Source organism: Eumetopias jubatus, unplaced genomic scaffold, assembly GCF_037043125.1.
Source record: "Eumetopias jubatus isolate StellerSeaLion01/CBP00866 unplaced genomic scaffold, mEumJub1_p1.0 scaffold_1, whole genome shotgun sequence".
NCBI classification, from domain to species: Eukaryota; Metazoa; Chordata; class Mammalia; order Carnivora; family Otariidae; genus Eumetopias; species Eumetopias jubatus.
In genome coordinates this window covers 197,446,900-197,473,762 of record NW_028274807.1, presented here as the reverse complement: position 1 = coordinate 197,473,762, position 26,863 = coordinate 197,446,900, and the positions used below count along the sequence as shown (strand labels likewise).

Below are 26,863 nucleotides of genomic sequence, written 5' to 3'. Positions count from 1 at the left end.
AAAAAAGACTGTCATCACCTAGCATTTGCCAAGGCCCAGTGCTCGGAAGCATTTGTTGAATTACAAGGCGACCACCTTTATGATCTCAGCCTCACACTCCTACTTTAGTTTACAACTGGGATAAATTCTATTCAGGCAACCCACAACCCTAGATGGGGGCCAGGAGGGACATGGGCTAAGACGCACCAGAACTGATGGTAAAACTTACATGTTTAGATTACTGGGGAGGCTCTCAGGCCCCCTTTCCTGCCCATTAACTCATTTTACTTTTATTTTTTAATTTGCTCATTTATTTTTTTAAAGTAAGCTCCATGCCCAGTGTGGAGCTTGAACTCACAACCCTGAGATCAAGAGTCACATGCGCTACTGAGCCAGCCAGGTGCCCCTCATTAACTCATTTTAGACTCCCATTTCCTATACATTCTCCAGGGAAGGGACAGGGAAAACTACCATATTTCTCAGGCACTTCTGGGCCTCCGTCTGGCCACAGCTAGGCCCTGACATCCTGGGGGCCCCCGAAGTGCTGGCAGCCTCTCCAGGCCTGCTCTATAGTTAGGTGGCTAGTCAACGCAAGAGTGTGCCTTAGCAGCCTGCAGTTTGACTTCCTCTCTTCAGCGAACACCCCTGCCCCCCAGCAGTGTGGGCAACATCCTGTGCCTGCCTCTAACCCCCATCAACTGCGGAGGCAGCTCACCCTGGCAGCCCGCTGTCTCTGCTCTTGCTCCTCACACAAGGCCAAAGCCCAAGGGGTGGGCATGGTGCTCTCAACTGCAAGCACGTCAAACTGGCGGGAGTGACCGCTGCAGGGTCAGCCATGCTGACCTGCGTGTTCATGTGTCTCAGCAGAGCCAAAGGCTGCAGCAGGCCTCCCACTGGGCTCCTTTCTCCTTGAGCCGTCTGCCAGGAGAACCTATGCATGGCCTACCATCACTCACAAGCTGGGATGTTCCCTCTGCGGCTCTTCATAATCCTTGGCCAACCTCCAATGACCACGGGCAAGGTGGCAGGCCCAAGGGTGTCTTCCCTGGTTCAGAGGTGGCCAAGAAGAGGCAGGCAGTTCTGAGGATACTGAGTTAGTGCATGGGCTCTAGGAGTTGCCAACTCACCAGCCAGGCAATGGGTTATCAAGCTATTGGCCAGGCCCTCTGCCAGAACTAGTGCAGGAGCCAAAGAAGAGGCCCCATTCTCCCTGCCCCACAGAAGCCAGGGCCTAGCCGGCCAAACTTTATTCCAGCTAGAGGCTGCCAATCTGATCAAGTGTTGAGGTAACAATGGGGGATGAAAGGCAACCTAAGGTACACGCCAGGTAGTCTGAAATGCTACTTCAGTGCTGGCTCGGGTTGGCTCTTCCCACTCATTTCTGGTCCTGTGGCTGCTTATTAGCACCTGTGGTTGAGACCCAGGCTGCGATGCGTTGAGGTCTGGGTCCAGGGGGTCTTCCCACCAGCCCCCAGGCTTTGGCCACCAGGGACAGGCAGGGGACAGTCCCAAGGAGCCCAACAATCCATCCACACAGCATTATCATGAGTCCCAGGGTGAGTCAGGATGACTGACAGGAGACGACCCACCCCTCCCTCCAACTCTGGGAACCAGGCAAACAAGGCTATGGAAACTCAACAAGAGAGAGGCTACAGCCATAAAATTCTGTTTAAGACTGTTAACATGGAAAAAATGTTTATATGTTAAGTACAAAAGGGACATAAAATTGTATATACAGTAGAATAACAACTATGTAAACACACCAAAAATCTATGCACAGAAATGTCTAGAGGAACATTTAACACCAAAAGATTAACAGTGGTAAGCATTTGGGTGGCAAACTGATTCATTTTAAAATTCCCCAAATTTCCTCAATAAGGATTAATTATGATTGCAACAGGGAAGTTTTTTTTTTTTTCTAAAAAAAAAAAAATAAAAAAACAAACAAAAAAAACACCCCACTGGCTGGTGGTTGAGCAGTGCAGTGTCACATACAAATCGGTGGCTTTGGCCTAGACTCTCGAGAGTTTGGTTTGCGCCCCCTCCCACCCTGGAGAGCTAGGGTACCCCTGGCTCCATGGAGAGCATCCCTGCAGGCCCAGCCCCTCTGCTCCCTTTGTTCTGCCTTATTCCCACACATCGTCCCCAGTCACTTCCAGCCCTATCTTTCCTCTCCTTGCACACTCAGGAGCCAGCTCTGTAGCCATGGGTCCCTAGAAAGACAGGCAGTGCCGTGCATATTTCAAAGGACATGGTACCTTAGCTTTGGACACCAGAAACTCAACAGAAATCATCTTCCTTGCTGACAGCCAAGTGGCTGCTGTGGTTGCAGGTATGTTCATCATGCAGCTCTTCTGGTAAACCCCCAGTCTCAAGCACTCTGAACAGTTATTCCTACCATGAATTCTCTACCCTGGAGAGCCAGAAGTGGGCAGTAATAGCTCAGATCACCTGCTTTCTAAAAATCCCTCCACTCTTGAGAAGGCAGAGCTATAGATAGTGGGTGGCACTGGAGAAAAGCTGCAGATTCGAGTCTATGTTTTGGAAAGATGTATGCCCCTTGGCCTTTAAGTTTGAGGAACAAGTCAAAAGTAACTGCTAACAAAACAGAACTGTAACTGCTAGCAATTCACAGCGTGTTCCTGCTGCTGAATGAAGGCAGTTAATGGCTTGCTTCCCCTTAGCAGCTATGTACTCGTGGGCAAGTCATAACCTTGTTGAGCCCGTTTCTGTATCTGCAGGGAATACGTGACCTGCTTACATGTTTGGGAACTTAGTGAACTAATATGCCACTGGTCCTGCTCTAAGAAGGCCATGCAGGGGAAGGAAAGGCCATGAGCCAGCCTTAGCTCATCGCAACCCTGACCAAGACCTCTCCCCCTTCCAAGAGAAGGCAAGGAAAAGCAGCAGACATACCAGGTAAACAGGAATGACCTGTAATTGGAAAAGAAGCTTCAGACAAACTGAAAATGCTCTGGTTCCAGCATCGTGTCCCCAAACGCCAGAAGCCAGACACAAAAGGCATGCAGGAGTGACTGTCACACATGTATAGGCGCAAACAGAGCATCATCGAGCAAAAAGGGGCTAATACTGCAGAAAGGGCCCCAAAGTGCGGCTTGAGGAACACAAGGGAAGTTATCCCAAGACCCTCGTTTAGCTGCCATGGGAACAGCAAACACTTGAAGCTTTGCTTCGTTCTGTCTCCCAAAGGAATAAAGGTAATAAAGAAACTCACTAACACTTGTGGCAAACACTATTAGCAAAGATTCAGTCTTTCTCCTGGGCTGCCGGACTCCACCGCCTTCTGCTGAACTGTGAGAAATGACATATTCTATATACATATATATCTGCATACATACATATACATATATATGTACGCACGCACGGATATATTTAAAGGAAGGTGTACACACTGTGCTAAAATACAAACAACAGAAACCCCATGTCATATATAAAAAGGCTAAATATAACATATAACACAGGCCTAGAGCCAGCTCTTGCTTGGGAGCTGGGAAGGGGTGCTATCATCTGGAGACTCTGTACACAATTTGTGGTGGGCAGGGAAGGCATCAGTGTAAACAACTCAGACTCACTCCACAATACTGGCCCACAGGAAAGCGTGATGTAGCTCATGTACAAAAATAGACTCCCACCTTGCTTTTGTACAAAACCAAGCTTGGCAGGCACCCAGAAAGACCGCAGGTTTGTCTTGATGACGGGGGATCACACTAGGCTACCGCTAAACCTCCCAGCCATAGAAACTACCTGCAACCCCTACTTCCTCCCTTTCAGGCTCTTGGGCCATTTCCCACCCAACACTCGGAGCCCTGAGGCATGCCCAGATCACCCACCCTCACATGACTTAACTCACAAGGCTTCCTGGCAAGCAAGGTCCTTCTTTCTGTATCTATCCCTTTCTTACCCCAAGATATATGAAGACTTACTTCTGTAAATGTTTGGCACCTAAGTAACATGATGGCTGTGGAAAAATGCCACAATGACACAGGGAGACCCAGTAACAAGACATGCAGGGTGAGGGCAAGGGGTGCTGAGCTGCCCTTAGCATCTCAAAACCAGAACTGTGGCTTCCCATGCATTTATGGGGGTGGGAGATGGGATGTGCAGAATTAACAACTTCACCGGCTCCTCAGCAGCAAATACATTCAAAATTGAAGGCGTCTTGAGGGCCCCAGTATACCCTAATCATGAATCTGGTCACTCCTCTGGAGGAGCTCAGTGCAGTGACAGCTGTAAAATCTAAGTCCTGATAGAATCTGCCACACCAAGAGTCTTTTTGAAGAAGCTCGGCAAAGTACTTTTTTTCTTTTGAGCAGATGTACAGCACATCCATGGGAAGGCCATGTGGAAGGATGCTCTCCAGCCCAGTCAAATGATCCAATCCATTATCTCAGTCCCCTCTGAGTTCTTTCCTGCTGGCCACCCTCACTGTACACAAACAGCCGAGCAGCACCAAGGTCAGTCATCAATGGTGGGCAACCAGAAGGCCTGGAAGGAGAAAAAGAAGTCAACTTTTAAAAGCCAAGCCTCTCTCCTCACTGCTGAGGATTCTTACCCCTCCCCATAGCATCAAGGTGCCCAACCCCAACGGTGGAGGAATTTTGGCTGGTGGCCTTCCCTCATGACCAATCAATTCTGGCAATCTAGGGAGAAACACCCCCTCCATGCGAAAGCAAGCTGGTCTTGTCTCCAACACTGTCTACCTTCCATGCCAGTGGCCCAGTGGTAAGGAAAAACAGGAAAGCCGTCTGGGAGGTGGGTGTCTGGGTAACCTGGACTCACTGCTAATCTGCCAGGTGACCACCAACAGGCCCTCTCCTTCCTGAGCTGTAAAAAAGTGAGAGGAATTGAACTAGATGGTTTTGTTGCATTTCTTTCTGACGCAGTTTCCTTAGTTGGAAAAAAAAGGGAAAAAAAAAAAGAGCCAAGGGGGCAATGTGTTCTGGGTAGGCTAGAAACGAAATCCCTCATCCTCAAATACCCAGGTAGATTTAAGAGATGCCAAAAAGAAACTTGAGACTGAGACACACTTTGCTTTGTTCTGCTAGCGTTGCCTAGGAAGAGACAGGGGCCTAGAGGAAATTCTAAGTAGTGAGTTATGATCAACTGTATGATTTTCTGAGGAATTCAGCATAAACTGAAAGAAACAGCACACTGAGAGTTTGCAGCCACAAGAGGCTGGTTCAAAGTATTTTTTAAAAAGGCCAAAAAATGGGATGCCTGCATGGCTTAGTTGGTTAGTTAAGCATCTGCCTTCGGCTCAGGTCATGATCCTGGGGTCCCAGGATTGAGTCCCACATCAGGCTCCCTGCTCAGCAGGGAGTCTGCTTTTCCCTCTCCCTCTGCCCCTCCCCCTTGCTTGTGCGAACGTGCTCTCTCTCAAATAAATAAAATCTTAAAAGGAAAAAAAAAAGGCCAAAAAACTATGAGGTGTAGTCCCAAGTAGTTTGGGCATAAAACCAGGGGCCACAGCAAAAACTGGCCTGAGATCTCCCAGCAGAACAGAGGTGATCTCAGATCAGGAAAAGAAGGGTAAAAGTAAAAGTCAAAGATCAGTCCATAAGCGTCTGACTCTTGATTTCAGTTCAGGTCGTGATCTCAGGGTCCTGGGATCAAGCCCTGAGCCAGGCTCCCTGCTCAGCAGGGAGTCTGCTTCTCCCTCTCCCCTCCCCCCAAAAATAAAATAAATAAATCTTAAAAAGGACGGGGGGGAAGACTAGTCCAACCAGAGATCAGATAATAGGTGAGAACCAGAGACTCCACCAGTTGAGGAGTAAGAAGCTGGAGGCTTGTCACATACCTATATAGAACACAACTTGCTGTGCTCACTGAAGCACCCACCACCCCAACTAGAAAGGGCCCCTAAATGGAAGACATCTCCCATGTTCACATACCATGTTGGAACATGCACTGGCAAAGGTCATGAACTTGGGGTTGAACTGCAAACATGTAATGGGGCCTGTATGTTTGCCATCCAACACAGCTACTTTTATACCACTCTCTCCATTCCAGACATGGATCTTGCCATCCTCTGAACCTAAAGGGAATGATAAGGGAAAATACAACAACTCAAGGTGCAATGCAAAGACAAATGGGAAAGACACAGATTGACATCTGGAGAAAAGCCAAGCTTCAGGACCCAGCCCCTCATCAGAAACTGAGGGAGGAGAGGCAGTGAAGAAAGGAAACTGATCTTAACTCTCAGTTATTTGTTCCTGAGCATGTCATTTCCCCCCTAACTTCAGTTTTCTCAACAGGGCTGAATACCATCATACTCTACCAACATCGGGCCACTGACAACCGAATGCAGGGTTAAACCAGGAAGTTAGTATTACTAATAAGATCGTGATTGTAGAGTTTAATTCTTATGCTGGTCGAGGGAAGACCAACATTATTAATGCCAGTTCCCAGTAAGGAACTGCAAAATCAGGATAAAGACACTACAACTTTGGCATAATGTGCTGTTATACGAAATCTGAGAACGTCTATCAAAAGGATAACAGATAGTATCTTAATTAGTTAAAACTAATAGAAAAAATAAAATAAAAATAAATGCACAGTACCAGAGAAATAACCCCTAAGGCGGATAAAGAAAGCTTACCGATCATAATAAACTGGGAGTCTGGAGTAAACGAGGCCTCCAGAGTGACAGCTTTGCTGTTGGCATAACCCTAAAAACAAGAACAGTTCTCTTATCACAGCCCTGTTAACATAAAATAATTACCTGCAAACACTGAGCCAGCACACACATCACCTTCGTTTCCATGAAACCCTCTCCTCTTCATGCATCGCATCACCACTGTTCCACACAAGGCTGCCACCCTTTACAATTCAACCCCAACTCCAATTCCATATTCAATGCGGTAAGAAAATTATTTTGGTCAAGAATTATTTTGTATCTAAACTCCAAACTTGGGTCACTATGTGAGAAGTGAATGTCTCAGAATCCAAGAGAAGTTCATGTTCAGAATGAAAATGCAAGCCGTGCCTGCATTGGTGAGTCCAGGATAACTGCTGGTCTCCATCAACCAGCTAACATAAATCTCAGCCCAGGAGGTAGAAGCATGGAAATAGCCATGCTCAAAGGTTGTCAGCTCACCCCAAAGGTGTGCATCACCACTCCCTTGAATGCATCGATGAGACGGATGAAGCTGCCATTGGTGGAGATGAGGATGAGTTTACCATCATTGCTGAACTTAAGTCCTGTCCACTCACAAGTCCGATCGTACTGCATCTTAAAAGTCGCAAATGGCCCCTGAAATGATAAAGACAGTAGCCCCAGCCCAAGGCCCATCAGTGTTCCTCCTGGCAGAGCCAACTCTCATTCTATCCCTTTAGATTCCTTTTTGACAGGGCGCCTGGGTGGCTCAGTTGTTGAGCGCCTGCCTTCGGCTCGGGTCATGATCCCAGAGTCCTGGAATCAAGCCCCGCATCGGGTTTCCTGCTCAGGGTGAAGCCTGCTTCTCCGTCTCCCACTCCCCCTGCTTGTGTTCCCTCTCTCACTGTCCGTCTCTCTGTCAAATAAATAAATAAAATCTTTAAATTAAAAGAAAGGTTCCTTTTTGACTAGGAAAAGGAGACGAAGAATACTGCTCCGACATTCTCTAATATTAGTCTACCACACACCTCCTCTACCATGGAAAAGGCTCTCACCTTACCCTTCAAAACTTCCATAACACCCAGATAGCTCAAAGACTCAAAGATTTTACCTTATCAAAAGAGCGAAGGTCATAAAGTTTGACCATTTCAGAATTGACACCTGCAGCAAAAATTAACCCTTCTGGATCAAAGGAACAAACTGGCTTGCCTTGTAGATGCATGAGGCCCTAAGAAAAAATAAGAAAAAAAAGTTAATGAACCCAGGATCCTACCACTATATAATTTACTTTTTCCAATGAAAACTTAAGAAAGGGACACAAATAGACACCTGCCTACCTAGGGAACAGAAAAAGCAAACAAAACTAAGTAAAATGGGGCTTTCTACAAATAGGTCTCCATACAACTGGCTTCATCAACCCTAAATGTACAATTCTATAGACACTGAATGCAAATAAAAACAAATTCCTTGAGGATAAAAGCTATAGCTCACAGGTTTCAGGAAAATGGTTTTGAAAGCAAAAAGCCACAGAGCATAATGCAATATGCACTGGATTAGGGTATTTGCTTAATTACCAGCTACCTACCAGGAAGATAGATTTTCTCCAAAGTTTAGAAAGACTCTGGGATCTCAGAATGGAACCATTACTTTCTCCCTTGTTTGAGAGGAAGACCTGATGACATTGCCTACCATAGGAAACACTCAAAGTGTAACTGTGAGGTACCATTACCTGGCAGTTAGGAGACCGGAGATCCCAGAGTCGAATGGTCTTATCAAGAGACCCAGAAATGAAAGTGTCATCCACAGGTGACATGGACAAGGCCACCACCCTGCAATGCATCAAGATAAATAGGAGTTGAAGCAAAATATTTGCAAAAATTGGATGTGAACTCTAAACCACAGGTACTTTCCTACCTACATACACCTGTTCTCTCAAAACTGCTATTTTAAGAAACATCCATATACAAGCAATTTGGAATAACCAAAGGCAACTAATATAATGAAAAGCCCTATGAATGAAACTAATAGCAATGAAAAGAGAAACTTAAAACTACAGCATAAAAACATAAGATTCCAGTGTAAATCAAACCACAAGGAGATCCCACCTCACAAGAGAGAGAACAAGTGCTGGTGAGGATATGGAGAAATCGGAACCCTCCTGCATTATTGACTGGAATGTAAAACGGTACAGCTGCTTTTTAGGCTTTACAGTTCTTCAAAAAGTTAAAGACAGATAATCACTATATGACCCAGAAATTGCGCTTCTAGGTATATACCCAAGAAAAATGAAAATGTATGTCTACGCAAAAAGATACACATACGTCCAGAGCAGCATTATTCATATTAGCCAAAAAGTGGAAACAACCCAAATACCCATCATCTAATGAACGGATAAGCAAAATGTTATTATTATTTGCTAATGAAAAGAAATGAAGCACTGATTCCTGCTACAACATGTATGCACCTTGGAAACATGCTAAGTGAAAAGAACTGGACTTTTAAAGGCCACACACTGTCTCATTTCATTTACACAAAATGTCCAGAATAAGCAAAGCTATAAAGAGAAAGTGGATTAGTGGTTACTGGGATTGTGGAGGAGGGGGGATAGGGAGCGACTGCTGAGGGGTGCAAGGTTTCTATTTGGGAGTGATGAAAATGTTCTGGATTAGGGGTGATGGTTTGCCCAACTCTGTGAATATACTAAAAACCTAAATTGCGTACTTTAAGAGGGTGAATTTATGGTACTAAACTATATCTCAATCAAAAAACAAAACAAAAAATCCTCATGATTCCTTAACTACAGTTTCGTGGACTATACTAAGTCTCAAATCCGAGTACCATCAGCATCACCTGAGGGTGGATTGAAACTCAGACTACTGGGATCCACTCCCAGAACTTCTAATCCAGTCGGTCTGTGGTAAAGACAGAACCTGCACTTCTAACAGGCTCCTAGGTGATGGTGAGACTGTTGGTTTGGGCACCACACTTACTAAGCCACAGGCCTGCGCTAACAGCAACTGTATTTCTGATATGGGTCCGCTCCTATGGTTATAGCATTAAGAGTCGCTCACTCTGGGACGCCTGGGTGGCTCAGTCATTAAGTGTCTGCCTTCGGCTCGGGTCATGATCCTGGGGTCCTGGGATCGAGTCCCACATCGGGCTCCTTGCTCAGTGAGGAGCCTGCCTCTCCCTCTCCCTCTACTGCTCCCCCTGCTTGTGCTCTCTCTCTCTCTGACAAATAAATAAATAAAAATCTTAAAAAAAAAAAAAAAAAAAGTCGCTTGCTCAAAGACATTTCTTCCAAAGGCTCACTCCGAGCTCTCCTGTCCCCTCTGCTCATGTTCGCACTTTGCCATGCCCTGCTCTGAAGACACCTACCACCTCCAAGCATTTGGGCCTGGCCTGCAAGGAAGGACAGCATGTGGCTCTACTTCACTTGCTCTCAGAGCCCATCACAGCCCCAAATGAGGGGAGCTATGACCTGTACAATGTCTACGATTCCAGTCAGTACCACCTATAGACAAAGCCCTTGTGAAAACAGACATCTGGGTAACTCTTCTTCGGGATTATGGAAGAGTAGTTCCACATTTGTGTTGGCTGTAAAACACTTCATAGATATAGGAGCTGATGTCATAGATGAAGATTATAAAGGAAATGTTGTTGTGCTACTTCATTTTGACAGAAGTCTGAAGTAAAAAAGATGACCAAATTGCACAGCTCATTTGTGAATGCATTTTTTTTTTAATCTAGAAATAGAGAAAGTTCAAGTTTTAGATGACACTGAAAGCGGTTCAGGAAGTTTTGGTTCCACTGGAAAGAATTAAAATTTATGCCATGAATAGAAAATAAGAAAATGTACTTTTTTCTTAAACCTTTTACCTAAAGAAAAATTTCTTGCACTATAACTCAACTAGCGTTCATACTAGTTTCTCAACCTAAACATTTAAAGATACTGTAAGCCAAATTTCCTGGGAATGCTGGGGTGGTAATAAAACAGAGTGAGCAGAATGCATATGGACATGTAATTTTAATGCTGCGGTATTCAGGTGAAAAACTCAGAGGAAGTCTATCTTGGCACAAGGCTCTATGCTGAGAGGTAAAGGGAATGCAATGAGGAGCAAAATCTCAACTCTCAGGAAGCTTGTCTAGTTCAGAGAACTCCAAGAGAGGGTCAGAGAAGGCCTTCTCAAAGAAGCAGCACATGTAGTGGACAGTATTTCAATGGGAGATGCCTTTATGAAAAAGGCGCCACATAGGAAAGCATGAGGCCCATATTCAGGAAGCAGCGCAGAGTTTACCTCAACTCAAGTGGCAGGAGATAATGCTGAGAAAATGAGTCAGAGCTGGATAGAGGTGAGCCTGACTCCAAGGGGAAGGAGCAGACAGATGAAGAGAACCATTAAAGCTTTCGGACACAGACTGTGAAGGGGTCAGAGCTGTAATACAGGATGCTAAAGCAGGATGATGAGGGATGGGGAGATTAAAAAGGATTTGCCAATAATTCACTTGACAGAGCATGAGCCGGGGCAGACGAAAAGGAAAGAGTACAGAGCTGAGTGACACACGAGGTTAAACCTAGGCAGAACCAACAGGATTAACAGCTCATGAGATGTGAAAGCAGGGGAAAGAAAACAAACAGGTAAAAGAGGCTTTGAGTCAAGATAATCAGGAGGGACAGTTATGAAGAAATACGAGGCAAACAGAGGAGCTGGCCCAAGGCATATAACAACGAGGGATGGCGTGCTGGACCTGTCAGGTGGGGGCATGAAAGAAACACCTATGTAGATGAATAGAAAATCTGGAGGTGGAAACTGAGTCTGGAAATCAGGATAGACATGAGCTAAAAATACTGATTTGGGAAGCCATTCATCACTGAATGAACTTAGTGATGGAGATATCTGAAAAAATATCAAGAGAGGAAGAAAAACGAGGGTAGAATTTTGTTTATTTTAAAGTCAAAAGGAGAAAGAGAGGCCAAGAATAGCAAGAGTAGAACCAAGATGGGAAAAGTTAAGATGCCAAAGGAAAAAAAAAAGTTACCGAGAAGTTGAGCATCCAAAAAAAGCCAAAAAAAACCCAAAAACAAACAAACCAAACCCCAAGGCAGTAGATTTTAACTGAAGGCAGCAGGGAAAGGGAAATAAAACAGCGTGGAAAAAGCTCCATAAATGATTCTAGGACTAGACCGAGTGATTTATTTTTTTTTTAAGATTTTATTTATTCATGAGAGACAGAGAGAGAGAGAGGCAGAGGGAGAAGCAGGCTCCCAAGGAACAGGGAGCCCGATGTGGGACTCGATCCCAGGACTCTGGGATCATGACCTGAGCCAAAGGCAGACGCTTAACTGTCTGAGCCACCCAGGCGCCCTAGACCGAGTGATTTAAACAGTGAATGAGTGAGTGTAAGCAGGTGGAGATGGGAGTATGCAGATTATTCTTTCACGTTGGACAGTTAAAAGGAGTGGGAGAATTAAAATAAGGAAGACCAAGTAAGTCTGTAGGCAGCAAGGAAGGGTCTAGTTAAGAAGACGGAAGCAAGCAGGAAAAGGGAGGTTGGTTTTATCAAGGAAGAAAGGCTATTTCTTTTTAAGGAAAGGGTTCCAAGAAAGAGACAGATGAAATAGAAGTTGAAAAGAACTCGTTTGGGATGGCCTTGATTTTCTCAAAACAACAAAAGAGGCACAAAGTCATCTATGAATCAGATCATCAGGAGGATGGATAATCGGGAAGATTGGAAAGAATTTTAAACAACTGCAATCAACTTATAATTACAGACAGTACATTTGTGAACATTAATTTGACTAACAAGCAAAAACATCTACTTGTCACAAGCCATTCTTTGTTTGGAACTACAGAGTAACCAACAGCTGCCACCTTTCATCTTCAGCAACACAGATTTGCCCTGCCCAATCAGAAGCACAGCCGAAAACAGGGTGCTCTTGGTCCACCTCCTGTTCTGTACCACTCCAAGTTGTACTAGGTTAATGTATATTTGCAAACAAAAGGCCGAGGAAATACCCTCAATGATTAAGTATCATCCAAAGGAAAATGTTCAACATTCAATCCAAACTTGAAAAATTGGGAGGAAAAAACACTGGGGGAACTGGGGTAGGAGACAGAGAAACAAAATGCATTACAAAGAATAGGAAACAAGCTTTTGGACTTTCAAAAGTAACAAAGGACAATTTTATTAATATTTTTTCATCCTCATTAAGATCTTCCCATGGAACATATTTATGTAAAGCAAAGGCCTGCTGAAAAGGGGCTGCCAATACTGGAAGAGGCCTCATACACATAAATGGTCCTTTCATGAAGGGACATCTGCTTGTTTGGGGTTTCTAAATGATGAACATAATTTGTATTACCTAGGTTTCCACTGAGTATCTTTAATCCTCTTTTTCCCTAATTATGTTTTAACTGAGATCCTGATTTAGTCTACAAAATCCCACCCCTGCTTCCACAACCTCAGTCAACCAAGTGTTGACTACTTTAGGGAGGGTTAACAAGAGAAGACTAAGAAGGATGCCAAGCAGCAGTGAGGAACTAGCTTCAGTTCACTAATAAAATCTCTCTAGTCTCCTGGTCTCTGGATAACCTCAGGGATAAAAGAACTATCTACTTCTGTAACACTTGGTTCTTACCTTTTGCTATGTCCAGGAAAGTATCTGATGTATTTGTTGTCATGCAAGGACAGGTAACGAATAGTATCTGCAAGAAGACAAATAAGGCATGATGATATCCTATTATTTTTAAAGGAATTACTTTGTATTTTCATCTTGAAAACAAGGCCAAAGATTTCATTGTTTTTCATAACTCAAGAAAGGTGTGAATAAATAAGGTTAGGTAATTCCTCTCCACAGCTGAAGAATGAGCACTACAGATTTCACATAATTCAAAAGCAGAGTTCTCAAGTCAACGTCATAAAGAGCAATGTTTAAAATCACTGTTACCACCATCTTTGGCTTCTGCATAGTTACAGTGCAACCTGCCCTGCAAAATTACCCTGCTTGCACCACCCCCCAAAACACAATAGTTTTAGTACCCACAGAATAGCAAGCCTTAAAGGAGAATATTTAGCTGCTGAGAAACAGGCTCAAAGAATTAAGCAGCCATGCTAAACTGAGGATCAGGCTGAACTCTGGCATAATATTTTCGCCCAGGGTTCTTCAACAGTGTGTTGACCCAACCCTGACCTAAATGTTAACTGGATATACAATTTACAACAAAACTGAACAGATGGAAAGAGAAATAATGTCCTACTACTTTTTAAATTAACCAACTATCCACTGGTCCTTTGTGCATCAAAGAAGTCAGTTAAAATAATAACCAAAAGAACAAATGAGAAAATTTGGGTTAAAAAGACCTTAAAACATTTAAAAATCAAACTCATGAATATACCAACAAGTCACAGCAGTGAGATTTTGTCAATACCAAAGAAAGGAATAATTCATAGAGGCTTGTATTTGGGGAGAAAAAGACAAACACTCTTAAAAACCAAGGGGTTTTATCTGAAAAAGTAAGCAAACAAAAAAGATGGTGGTGGGAAAGGAATGAAGTGCCACAAAGAATAGAACTGGAAAGTGCTATGCCCCCAAAAAGACTAGGAATAAGAAGCAATTGTTGAGAAAGAGGCAGTAAGAAACAGTGCCAAAACACAAACAGAAAAGCACAAAAAGAACATTCTAGAGGCAAAAAGAACACAGAAACAAAGAGGCTGAAAGCACCAAGTCATTTCAGTGGTTCACAGGGGTACTTTCTAATAACAGGGCATTTGACCTGGGAGAGGGAAAATCACACTCTTTGTATGTTCCAAAACGGAACTCTAACATAGCTTTCTTTGAAAATCTTCAAAGTTCTAGAATGACAACTACAAAGTCTTCCTGGTTGTTCTACTTCTAAAAACGACTCACCTGCCCTAAGCAGAAAAAGACTTCCTCCCCATTACCTGTGCTCCCCGGGATGAGCAGGGCGTCGCCATCCTCTCTGCCCCACTCAGTAGCTGGTGCGCTGTTCCTGGCAAGGCAGTGGCCTGTACAGTTATCTCCTGTACCGGGTGGTATCACAGACCCTCAAACTGTACAAACTACTACCTCAGCCTGGAATCAGGCAAAAGGAAACGGAGCGTTGGAGGAACTCTTCAGGATGCACTCGAGACAGGAAAGGCAACAACATCCTCACAGCAGAGGCCTGGCAGCAAAGCTGCAAGTGCCACACGTTTGCCTCATTTTGCACCATATTTGGAGAATCCTCACATTTATTCACCCAGAAAAATACCCCAACAGAAGAAGTATACCAGTCATTCAGATGATCACATAGATATGTTTCCTCAGGATCCTAATGATTTATATTCTTGTCCAAAAGCATCAACTGCACTGCTTACTTAGAAAACCACTTCTGAAATAGAGGCATGAAAAGTAGAAATGATATACTTACTAAAAATCAAGTACAGGCAGAAAAGTCCCATAAAAAAAATAAAAAGACTTCTGCCCATCTGCCCTGAGATAGGCATGGCCAAAATACAGTCTAAGTGATCTTTGTTGGATGCCATTAGGAAAATCTTACTGTAGGGGCACCTGAGAGGCTCAGTCAGTAAAGTGTCCATCTCCTTATTTCAAAAGCTCAGGTCACGATCTCAGGGTTGTGAGATCGAGCCCCAAGTTGGATCTGCAATGGGCTCTGTGCTGGGTGTGGAGCCTGCTTAAGATTTTCTCTCTCTCCCTCCCCCCACCCTCATCACGCTTTCTAAAAATAAACAAATAAATAAATAATCTTACTGCAAAAAGCGAATCAATAAATCCAGTGAGATTAAAAAAAAAAAAAAGAGTCCTGACATGAAAGTAAGTGTTACATAGCTCAATTACCAAGATGAACTGTCAACTGAGAATGACTTATTCCAGGGGAAATACAGGTAAAAACGGCGATCATTTATTAGAGAAAAAAATTCACTAGTTTAATTTCTAAAAATAACTCTTTACTCTTCAAAGACATTAGTTTTATTTAAAAATTAAAAGAGGAGGGCACGCCTGGTCGGCTCAGTCAGTATAGCATGCAACTCTTGATCTCAGGTCATGAGTTTGAGCCCCACGTTAGGTGTAGAGATGACTTAAAAATAAAATCTTTAAAAATAAATAAATTAAAGTAAAAAGAGAAAAGGGACAAATTCAGATTTCAAAAGAAGGCCCTGAAATCAAAGGTAATTAAGGTCAATACACTGTCCTTTATGACACAGACCATAAAAGGTAGGCATACACCAGAAACTCTTCTAAGGTCCCTAAATTACCATGGTTCAAGCATTTGTGGTTATTTACCACTTGCTATATGTCAAGTATCCTTTCCTTTTATTTATTCTAAAAGTATTCAAGTTTAAAGAAGTACAAACTATAAATATAATTCATTGCTTCCTATACCACTCTAATCTGGAGACCTTTCAGAGTCCGTTTCAAGTCCTTCAAAAGTACTAGTGGATTGCTTCCAGCATCCCTTGAGTCATAACAATGTTGGCACTGCTAACATTATAGGAAAATATTTAAATTAAAGGAACTCTAACCAAAGCAGAAGTAGTCACAAAGATTCCAAGAACTATTTAACAAAAGAAACCATGACCACAACTTCCTAAAAAGAAGGCTTGCTTACCGTCTATTTTGTTAGAGCTGTACACGACTGTGTTTGCTGCATGGGTATATCTGATGAGGTCCACGCCATATTTCTTACTGTACAGGGTTCTCTTTGGTCTGACGAGGAAATGGGACAGAGAAAGAAAACCATCAAAATCCTCCATCACCAAAATCTGGGATCTTCATATAAAGAGAAGCACTTGAATGATGTGGTAAGGATGAGCATTCTTGGGAAACTCTAACACTGGAAAGAAACAGAAATTCTTCCAAAAGGGAGGAAACAAATGGAATCAATCAAGTACAACTTTCACCTCTGAACACCAAATGCTGAGGTTAAGAAGTGGAAGTAAATCCGAGGGCTCAAATGAGTCTTTACTACAATGTTCAGAAGTTAAGTTTTGAGAAAAAGTACATCTATTTGGGAAGAAAGGCACATAAAACACAAGTCACAACTTATAACAAAGAGAGATATGGGAATACGTCATACCAATGAGGCCATAACTTTTCTTAAGCCATTCACTTAAGAAATAAGATCCTTTCTTCAAGAAGAAATGATTTATCAAAACTGAAACTAGATGCAAAACTGCTTGCCTTTCCTAACATAACCTGCTGTTACAGAAGCTATCCATCCTCCCTATCCTACAAGTCTGAAGTCCTTACTGAGCCTTATAGAAGGCAAGACTAACTCTCCCTAGGAAAAAAACTAGTCATTACTTTTCTTTTTTTTTATTTTTCTTATTGTTATGTTAATCACCATACATTATACATCATTAGTTTTTGATGTAGTGTTCCATGATTCATTGTTTGTGTATAACACCCAGGGCTCCACGCAGAACGTGCCCTCTTTAATACCCATCACCGGGCTAACCCATCCCCCACCCCCTACTTCTTTTCTTTTTTAAAGCAAAATCACGTATTTCCAAGCTACAGGTTACCAATCCATTTGAAGTTCCTTCAATGTTTCCCTCTATAGAACCTTGAAAATCAAAGATCAAGCTAAAGCGGATCTCAGCAAAATCTTTAACCAAAAACTTCACCATGTTCTAAGTTTAGGTATAGAATTTCATAAATCCTATACCATTGTTTACAAAGAGTTCCAATTTTGAAAAAGAAAGTTCACCCTCTCGATGGAACCTAGATGCTAAACAGATTACTCAGGCAGCTTTAAGAAGTCAAATATTTGCTTCTGCGTGGAGCACTGGGTGTTATGCACAAACAATGAATCATGGAACACTACATCAAAAACTAATGATGTAATGTATGGTGATTAACATAACAATAAAAATTATTAAAAAAAAGAAGTCAAATATTTGCACTTTCAATTTTTGTTAATGTCAGGGAGGGTCAAGAGTTTCGATAGATAAAACCTATTTCCAAACAAGACTTCTCACTCCATATGCACTGAGTTTTCCACTTTCTCACCTTTAACTGAAAGCTCAGCTAAAAAGATCAGCCCAAAGGCTACCCTGCCGAGTCCACCATCCTGAGTTCTGCTGTGGGGTTACTGTGTGGTAAACAGTGAGTGAGCACATGCATGCACAGGCACATGTTCTTGGTCTCAAAAAAGTTGATTTTGTTTCTGCAAGTGGAAAAAGCTTACTTATCCCAATAATTCGATCTGTCTAAAATACTGAAGATATATCCTGAAGAGCCAATGTTAAAGGGTGTGGTATAAGGAAAATTTTCAGTTCCACTTATATATGGTCTATTTGTCTCAAATTTATCTCAAATTTACTAATCGAAGATTTGTCCTTAATAACAGAAAATTTTACTTATCACTTCCTAGTTTGAAAGCAAGAGCCTAATTTTTACATTCATTTCACAGGATCTTTACCAAGCCCATGCACTACATTTTTCCATGAATATTTTGGGAAGTTTCTTTCCACAAACTATGATTCTTGTGATCAAGTATGAGTAAGTAATATTAAAGCCTTCTCTATGAATAATTTGCATCACCTAGCAGATAATATCTTTCATATTCTTTCAAGATGAAAAATCACTCAGTGGATGTTAACAAAACACAGACAAAATGAACAAAAAACTGGAAAATATTAAGCATAAGGAACGCTGTTTTAGCCATTTTCAAGCTCCCAAATTCTAACATTAGTACCATCTAGTAGAGATATTATGCCTTCCAAAAAAACACTACTCTTCTACCAATGTTCATCATTTGACTTACACTAGTGGCAAATTTTTTCTTCACATTACCACTTAGGATTATGGACTCTTAAAGGTGAAAGAAGTCGTCTAAAGTGATCTGACCACTGTCACATACCTGGTCACAAGACCAAACTAGAACCCAGGTCTAACTACCAGGCTTGCCACAGACCACAATGTCACAATTCACTGGTAAGAGAAAACTTAAAAAAGTGTGCCTTATACTATTATATCAATGCTAAATTTTCTAATTTGGATAATTGTACTCTGGTTATGTAAAAGAATGTCCTTGCACTTAGGAAATCCATGTTCAAGTGTTTAGAGATAAGGGGCTTGATACCTCCAAATCATTCCCTAATGGTTCAGAGAAAAATGCGTACCTAAATACTTACATACAGAGTAATAAAGCAAAAGGGGTAAAATGTAAAAGATTACTAGATGATATGGGATATATGAAAGACTGTTCTAATTTTGCTGCAAGTTTGTAATTATGTAAAACTGCTACATGAGTGAACAAACTGCATTAGGTCATTATATTAACATTTTACTTCTAACAAGACAGGACTTCCAAGTCATTGCTCCCCAAAAGTAGAAATTATGCCACATTTGGAGACAAACTGCTAAGGAATGCTGCCACATGTCACAACCTTCATTTCCTTTGAATGAGAATATACATATCTATCCTCAGGTTACAGGAAGAAGTTCTAATCTGTGCACAAGCACCAAACATTTGAAGCCAGTCAGCTTCAAATTACTTCTAGCTCCAGGACCCAGCAACCCTGATGCCCACTCCAGTTCTATGTCACTTTCTCTTCCAATCTGATTCAAATGGCCAGACCTGGACAGAAATCCACCTACTAAATGAATAACGGTCCAGCTAACAATTCTCTCCTCCCCCAGGACCACCACTATAGGCCTCTCTTCCGCATACTGCAGGCGGAATCAGAGCGAGTTACATAATATTTTTTCATAGCCCCCGTGGGGAAAAAACTGGGGAGAAGATACAGCTTAGACCAAAACAGAATTACTTTAGATAACCAAATTCACAAATGAAGAGACAAGTTCCAAAAGAAAGTTTATAGAAGACATCGGTTTTAAAACAAAATGCAAAAGGAACAGTTGGAGAAAATAGAGAAAACTCCGAGAATTCAAAAAATATTACCTGGAGCTAGGTAACAAAATGAAATCTGACAAAACCAGTAGCCACCGAATTAAACCAAACATCCACAACCCTACTGTGGCTGAGGAAAATCAGTGGCTGAGGAAAATCAAATCTAGCCTAAACCAGTTTCTCCTCCAAAGGAGCTCACAATTTAGCAAGGAGAAAGCAAAGCAGGTCTACAAAGGGTGAGGTGAAGCTGACAAGGGCCCAGAGAAAAAGGCAAAATGTGCTTTTAAGACTTTACAGAATGAGATGAGATGCAAAGCAGTCGGTCTCCAAAGGACTTAGGGCAACATAGAAATTTCAGGATCAGACCCTGAATTCTGATAATTCCAAGTGGACCATGTAATAATAATAAAAAAAAAAAGTATAAGAGGAAACACGAAATTGTTATAGGATGCCTTTTTGTTTTCATAGCAGGTTCCCATTCAGGTCGGGATGGGACAGCCAAGTTCGTTTTCTTCTGGCAAAAAGGAAGTTTCTGATGTTGTTCAAAAGTTAACTACAAATGCGGGCATCGGGTCTCAGGGAGTAAGAGAATGATTCAGAACAGAAAGGAAAAGACAGGGGGCCCAAAGAGGCAAAACAAATAAATCCTGACAGCTAAGAAATGCAACCCACGCGGCCTTCCGGCAGAAGGCCGCGGGAAGCTGAGGGGCAGGGGATGGGCGGGGTGCCAGGGCTGAATCGAGGTCACCGAGGAGGGCAGGGAGAGCGAGCTATGACGCTGTTGACTGAGGTAGGAGAGCAGCCTTTGCGGTTGTGCGCGGGGGCTAGAACTGACGGGCACCTCTGACAGAGTCGGAGGAGCGCAAAAGCTACCTGCTGGGGCTCAAGTGGGCGGACCGGGCGTTTAAAGGTCAAGGTCAAGGTGGGGTTTGGCAAGCAATGCAGAAGCGCTTTTCCAGGAGGCCGAAGGCATACGAAATAACGATGTTATTATCACTCTCATTATTTTTAAAAAGAAAATTAAAGGTCTCCTGGGCAGTTAGGAGTGGAAGCGGCCCTGGCAGTAGCGAATGCAAAACAGGCCGGGGGAGGGCGGCGGGGGCGAGCGCTGGGCCACGGGAGGGAAGGAGGGTGGGACGGACCGACGACGGACTCGGGCCCGGGCCCAGGGCCACCGCCGCACTCACTTGCCCTCCTGGCAGTCATAGAGCACGATGGAGTCGTCGTCGCTGCTCGAGATGACCGTCTCGCCGTTGGGGCTGAAGTCGAAGCAGTTAATCTTGTCCGAGTTCTCGCGGAACACCTTGGCGACGCGGAAACTCCGCAGCACGCTGTCGGTCAGCTTCATGGCGGCGGCTGCTGGAGGCGGCGGCGGCGGCGCAGGGCTGGGGCGGGGCCCGGCGGCGAGCGAGCGGGCGGGCGGGCTGGCTGCCGAGGGGCCGACCCGGGCGGGGCGGGCGCCGCGCCGGCGGCGAGCGCAAAGGCGGCCGACAGTCGGGCCACCTCCTCCCTTTCTTCCTCCTGCACGTGCGACGCTCTAATGCCCGGACTGCGAGGGCTCGCGGACCGTTCCTCCTCACAGTCGCCTCAGGGCCAACCGGCGCGGCGCCGGCTCATTGTGTCCGCCATCTTGGGACGACAGGCAGAAGCCGAGGGCGAGGAGCCTCACCGCGGCGCACGCCGGGAAAGGGGGCGGGGCGGAACGGCGGCGCGAGGCGGGGCGGCGAGGCGGTGACGTCAGTGCGGCCGCCCAAGAGTGGAGTGGTGGGGTGGCCGGAGGCGGCGATTTCCGGACCAGCAGTGGGGCCGAGGGGCGGGGATGTCCACGGCCTGCCCGGGTGGGCCCGAAGGCCGCTGGTGCCGGGGAGCCGTGGGTCTTTGTGCGGGGTTGCAGCCTCCCTAGAGGTTCCCTCCTACCGCAGGCCACGGGGAGCAGGTACTGTGGGGGTCGGCTGCGCCACTGGAGGCTTGTTCTGGGGGTGAGTCAGTGCACCGATCGCTGGCGGGCTTTGACTGCTCGTGCACCACAGCGCCAGCGTAGTTTCAATTTCAGGGGTTTTTTTTGGTTTGTTTTTTGTTTTTTTGAGGTAGAATATACGGTAGACTGCTCACATTTTAAATGTTTTTTTTTTTTCCATTTGGATAGATACCCTTGTGACTACTACCCAGAAGTTTTCTTTAAGCCTTCTTTAAAAACTTTTTAATTGACACGTAACATGAAGTGCATAAAGTGAACTAATTTCAAGTGTACAGCTCGACACATTTTTGTAAAAACTTACCTTTAAGTTTTAAGACGTATTTATAGCCTCGAAACTCATAGCACCGATTACAAAGAAATTTTTAGAAGGGAAAGTTATCTCCTTATTCAACAAAATACAGTTTTAAGTTCTCCGGATTTCCTCCTCCTTTTTCACATATCAACATAAACTTTATAAATGCTACCATCTTTTTTCCTAGGTCAGTATTATGTTACACATTTTTCCATGTTAGTAAACCGAATTGGTGGTGGTGTTCTTAATAGAGGTATAATTTATGTACAGTAAAAACTGGCCTTTTAAATTGATAGTTTTGTAAGTTTTAACACCCATATTCAGTCGTGCAACCACCACCACGTTTAAAATATAAAACAGTTGCCTTACCCTCTTTGTAGTCAATGGGATTGTCTCAGTGGTTTGTTTAAGGATTCTTTGCCTTAAAAGGAAGGAAAGTTGATCTCTATCAAAGGGAAGTGGTATCTGATCACAAAATAGGTACTGGGCACCTTGGCTTTAACTTTGTGCAAGGGGTCAGACTCAGAGTTCATAGATCTCCAACTTGTGGGCAACTCCTCAAAGATTAATTGCCTGCGGTCTCTAACAATGGAAACAGGCCTGTTTATTTTGCTTCACTAAACTGCAGTGGCTAAAGAGGATGAAAAACATAGAGGAAAGGCTTAAACATTAAAATCACTGATATTAGGAAGATGTGATATCCAGAGATCTAGATAAAACCCGGACAACGGTAAAAGCAAAACAGAAACCCTGGGACAGTCGAGTCTTTCTAGAAAGAAAGGATGTCCCTGGGTAAAAGGAGAGCCAGGATCCCCACACAGAAAGAGAAGTTGTTCTTTGAAGGGAGAGGGCAAGATCCTGGCTAAGTCTGGACTGCAATTGCCTCCTGACAAAGAGCAGAACTTCTGGCTACAATTTGTTCTGGGATCTGGCAAAAGTTGTTTGAGTGAAACCCGAATGGATGGCAACTTTCCCAAACTGCGAAGCAATGGAAGAAAAGTCCTCTGTGCCCTGAAGCACTCACTTCCCTGCAATTCCTCCTTTATTAGAGTCGGCTTTGAATGGTTAGTTAAATGGCAATAAGAACAGATCTGGTGCCATGTCCTGGAACTTTTGGGAAGTGAATATACCCAATGAAATACCATTTTTTAGATCCCTCTTACGAAACAACTAAATGTTGTCAGCTAAAAGAAATCTCTGTAGGGTATCTTTTGAGTTTTGTACTTCCTGTACCGTTCCCAGATTTAACTGTTAAGACCGAAATTCCCTCCCAAGACTTTACTCCCTGAATTATTTTTGGGATGGAAAAAGTCATTTTTTCATATTTTAAGAGTGTCCTGAAATGGCTCAGCTTGTTTCACATTCCTCGTCTGGCTCCCTGCCCTATTAGAGTGGGACTCTCCTAGCTTCCAGTCCAACAGTGCCTTAAAGGCTGGACTTTAAAAGGTGACCCAGAAAGGCTGGCTCCAGTGGGGGATGGGTAGAGGGGAAAGCTGCAGTCAGAAATGCATCAGGCTTTTTGAAGAGCATCAGACTTATTTTTTTTATTTTTCCTTTTCTTTTAAACCATTATTTCATTTATTTACTTAGTTTTCATACAAATAATACACACCCATTGCAAAAAAAAAAACTAAAAAAATACAAATTAGTAGTAAAAAACATAGCATCCAGAAGTAACTACTGTTATATTTGTTTTTATTAGGGTACAATATACATAACATAAATTTTACCATTTTGATGTAGAGCTTTTCAGACTTTTCCCCTGAAATATATTTTTAATAGGCTCATAATATATTTATAACCTACCCTTTTCATGTAATGCTATGAACATCTTCCAGGTCAGTAAGTACAGAACTACAAAACCATTTTGAATGGCTACATACTATTCCATCATGTGTTTGTAAAGTAATTTTGCTTCTCATTTTATCTAGGGTCCAACCAAGGTCTGGCTCAATTTGTATTTTTTTCTTAAAGATTTTATTTTTATTTATTTGAGAGAGAGAATGAGATAGAGAGCGTGAGAGGGGAGAGGGTCAGAGGGAGAAGCAGACTCCCTGCTGAGCAGGGAGCTCGATGTGGGACTCGATCCCAGGACTCCAGGATCATGACCTGAGCCGAAGGCAGTCACTTAACCAACTGAGCCACCCAGGCGCCCTGTATTTTTTTTTTTTAAGATTTAATTTATTTGGCTAAGATCAAGTGAAGATTTAATTTATTTGTCAGAGACAGAGAGAGAGCGGCAGGCAGAGGGAGAAGTAGGCTCCCTGCTGAACAGGCAGCCCGATGTGGGGCTCGATCCCAGGACCCTGAGATCATGACCTGAGCTGAAGGCAGACGCTTAACCGACTGAGCCACCCAGGCGCCCCTCAATTTGTATTTTTAATTGAAAAAATGAATTTAGCCAAAGGATTTCAGATATTCAATTGGCCTGTTTATCTTTTTTCCATTTTTCTCTCTCTCTCTCTTTCTTTTTTTTTTTAAGATTTTATTTATTTATTTGAGAGAGAGAGACACAGTGAGAGAGGGAACACAAGCAGAAGGGAGTGAGAGGGAGAAGCAGGCTTCCCACTGAGCAGGGAGCCCGATGCAGGGCTCGATCCCAGGACCCTGGGATCATGACCTGAGCCGAAGGCAGACGCTTAACGACAGAGCCACCCAGGCGCCCCTCTTTTCTTTTTTTTTTTTTAAGATTTTATTTATTTGACAGAGAGACAGTGAGAGAGGGGACACAAGCAGGGGGAGTGGGAGTGGGAGAAGCAGGCCTTCCGCGGAGCAGGGAGCCCGATGTGGGGCTCGATCCCAGGCCCCTGAGATCATGACCTGAGCCGAAGGCAGACGCTTAACGACTGAGCCACCCAGGCACCCCTCTCTCTCTTTCTTCTTTCTAAGACTTAAATTTTTTTTAGATTGATTGATTTTAGGGAGAGGGAGAGAGACCAACAGAGAGAGAGAGAGAGACTGAGAGCAGGGGGAGGGGCAAAGGGAGAGGGAGAGAGAGAATCTCAAGCCGACTCCATGCTGCAGCATGGAGCCCACCATGGGGCTCGACCTCACCATTCCGAGACCATGACCTGAGCTGAAATCAAGGGTCGGATGCTTAACCAACTGAGCCACCCAGGTGCCCCAAGACTTAATTTTTTTAGAGCAGTTGTAGGTTCATGTCAAGATTAAGAGGAAGATACAGAAATGTCCTGTATACTCTCTGCCCCCACACATTTTATGGACCCCTGTGCATGCCCTATCTTCTGTAACATCTGGTCTACGGGAGCCTGCATAAAGGGAGGAATTTGTCAGTTGTTCACCCAATGGAAAAGTCATTTCAAAGGAACTGAAATGCCCACTTGCATTATCTGCTCAGATTATGTTCAGAGCAGTAATACCACCATTAAATAAGAATTGTTTCTAATTGTGCCTCATTATTTTGAATCTGCAACAAAATATAATGGACCAGAAATCCGCACATGTGTGTATCTGATTCTGTCTGGAAATTGAGATATTGGCCATCACTATGTGACAAAAGTAACTGAAAAAGGAAATGTCTGCTACTTTAATAATTGAATTAATTTTGCCCAATTGATTTCAAAACTCATTTCAAAAGAGGCTCCCATAGAAGTACATTCCAGAGCCAAAGTAAAAGGAAAACAAAGCAAACAGAAAAGGGAGGGGGAGAACAAGCAAAAATGTCAAAGAGAAATGTATAATACCAAGTTCAATTCACCAGAAAATAATGTCATGTCATGCAAGACAAAAGTAAACTGATTGTTTCAGGTTGATTACAACAAAAGTTTGATTGGTTTGGCTTTTAAGGAAAGAGGACAGGACCATCAGAAGTTTTGGCCAAGAGAGGATTTATGTACTTTAAACAATTAAACTGAATTTGTGAAATAATCATGATGAAACGAAAATGAACCTTAATAATAATTCCAGCTAGAAAATTTTATTAGGATTTAAAAGTTAACTTTTTTTTTTTTTTTTTTTTTTTTAAGATTTTATTTATTTGACACAGAGAAAGAGACAGCGAGAGAGGGAACACAAGCAGGGGGAGTGGGCGAGGGAGAAGCAGGCTTTCTGTGGAGCAGGGAGCCCGATGTGGGGCTGGATCCCAGGACCCTGGGATCATGACCTGAGCCAAAGGCAGACACTTAACGACTGAGCCACCCAGGCACCCCAAAAAGTTAACCTTTTTTTTTTGAACTCAGTATTTTATTTTATTTTTTAAAAGTTTTGTTCACATTCTAGTTAACATACAATGTAATATTAGTTTCAGGTGTACAATATAGTGATTCAACACTTCATTACAACAGCTGGTTGTCATCATAAGTGCCCTTCTTAATCCCCATCACGTATTTAATCCATCCCCCCACCCACCTCCCCTCTGGTAACCATCAGTTTGTTCTCTATAGTTAAGAAGAGTCTGTTTCTTGGTTTGCCTCTCTCTCTTTTTCCCCTAGGATCATTTGTTTTGTTTCTTAAATTCCACCTATGAGTGAAATCAGATGGTATTTGTCTTGCTCTGACTGACATGTCACTTACAATATACTCTCTAGTTTCATCCATGTCCTTGCAAAAGGCAAGATTTCATTCTTTTTATGGCTGAGTATTATTCCATTTTTATTGTCTATATATACTCCCTTATCCATTCATCAGTTGATGAACACTTGGGCTGTTCCATATTTTTGCTATTGTAGATAATGCTGCTACAAACATGGAGGTGCAGGTAGCCTTTTGAATCAGTATTTTTGTATCCTTTGAGGAACTACCTAGTAGTACAATTGATGGAACATTGGGTAGTTCTATTTTTAACTTTTTGAAGAACTTCCATACTGTTTTTCAGAGTGGCTGCACCACTTTGCATTCCCACCAACAGTGCAAGGGAGTTAATTTCTGTATTTCCTATAACTCTTCCTATGTGGTGTCTTCAAAATAACACTGCTTTTGCTAAGATCAACAAAGATCTTCTAGTGGTCCAATCCATTGGTCACTTTTCAGTGCTTACACTTCTGTTCCTGTGACATTAAAGGGGTTGACCATTCCCCAGTCTCTTCTCCATGGCTCCCTTGACATCATTCTGTTCTGACTCTCTTCTCACCTGTCTGGACACACTCCTGGTCTCTTCC

The 26,863-nt window shown here is 43.2% G+C and overlaps 1 protein-coding gene across 1 annotated transcript; it reads right to left on the bottom strand.

Annotated features, from left to right (window-relative positions):
- Nucleotides 1-1,642: 1,642 nt before the first annotated feature.
- On the bottom strand, nt 1,643-21,135 carry WDR82 (WD repeat domain 82). Its single transcript, XM_028124291.2, has 9 exons — nt 20,664-21,135; nt 16,228-16,325; nt 13,236-13,302; nt 8,325-8,424; nt 7,707-7,823; nt 7,097-7,252; nt 6,599-6,668; nt 5,892-6,034; nt 1,643-4,485 (listed from the first exon to the last, which is right to left on the bottom strand). Exons 1-9 carry the CDS (start codon nt 20,822-20,824, stop codon nt 4,456-4,458), a joined length of 942 nt encoding a protein of 313 aa, XP_027980092.1. The 5' UTR covers nt 20,825-21,135; the 3' UTR covers nt 1,643-4,455.
- Nucleotides 21,136-26,863: the final 5,728 nt, after the last annotated feature.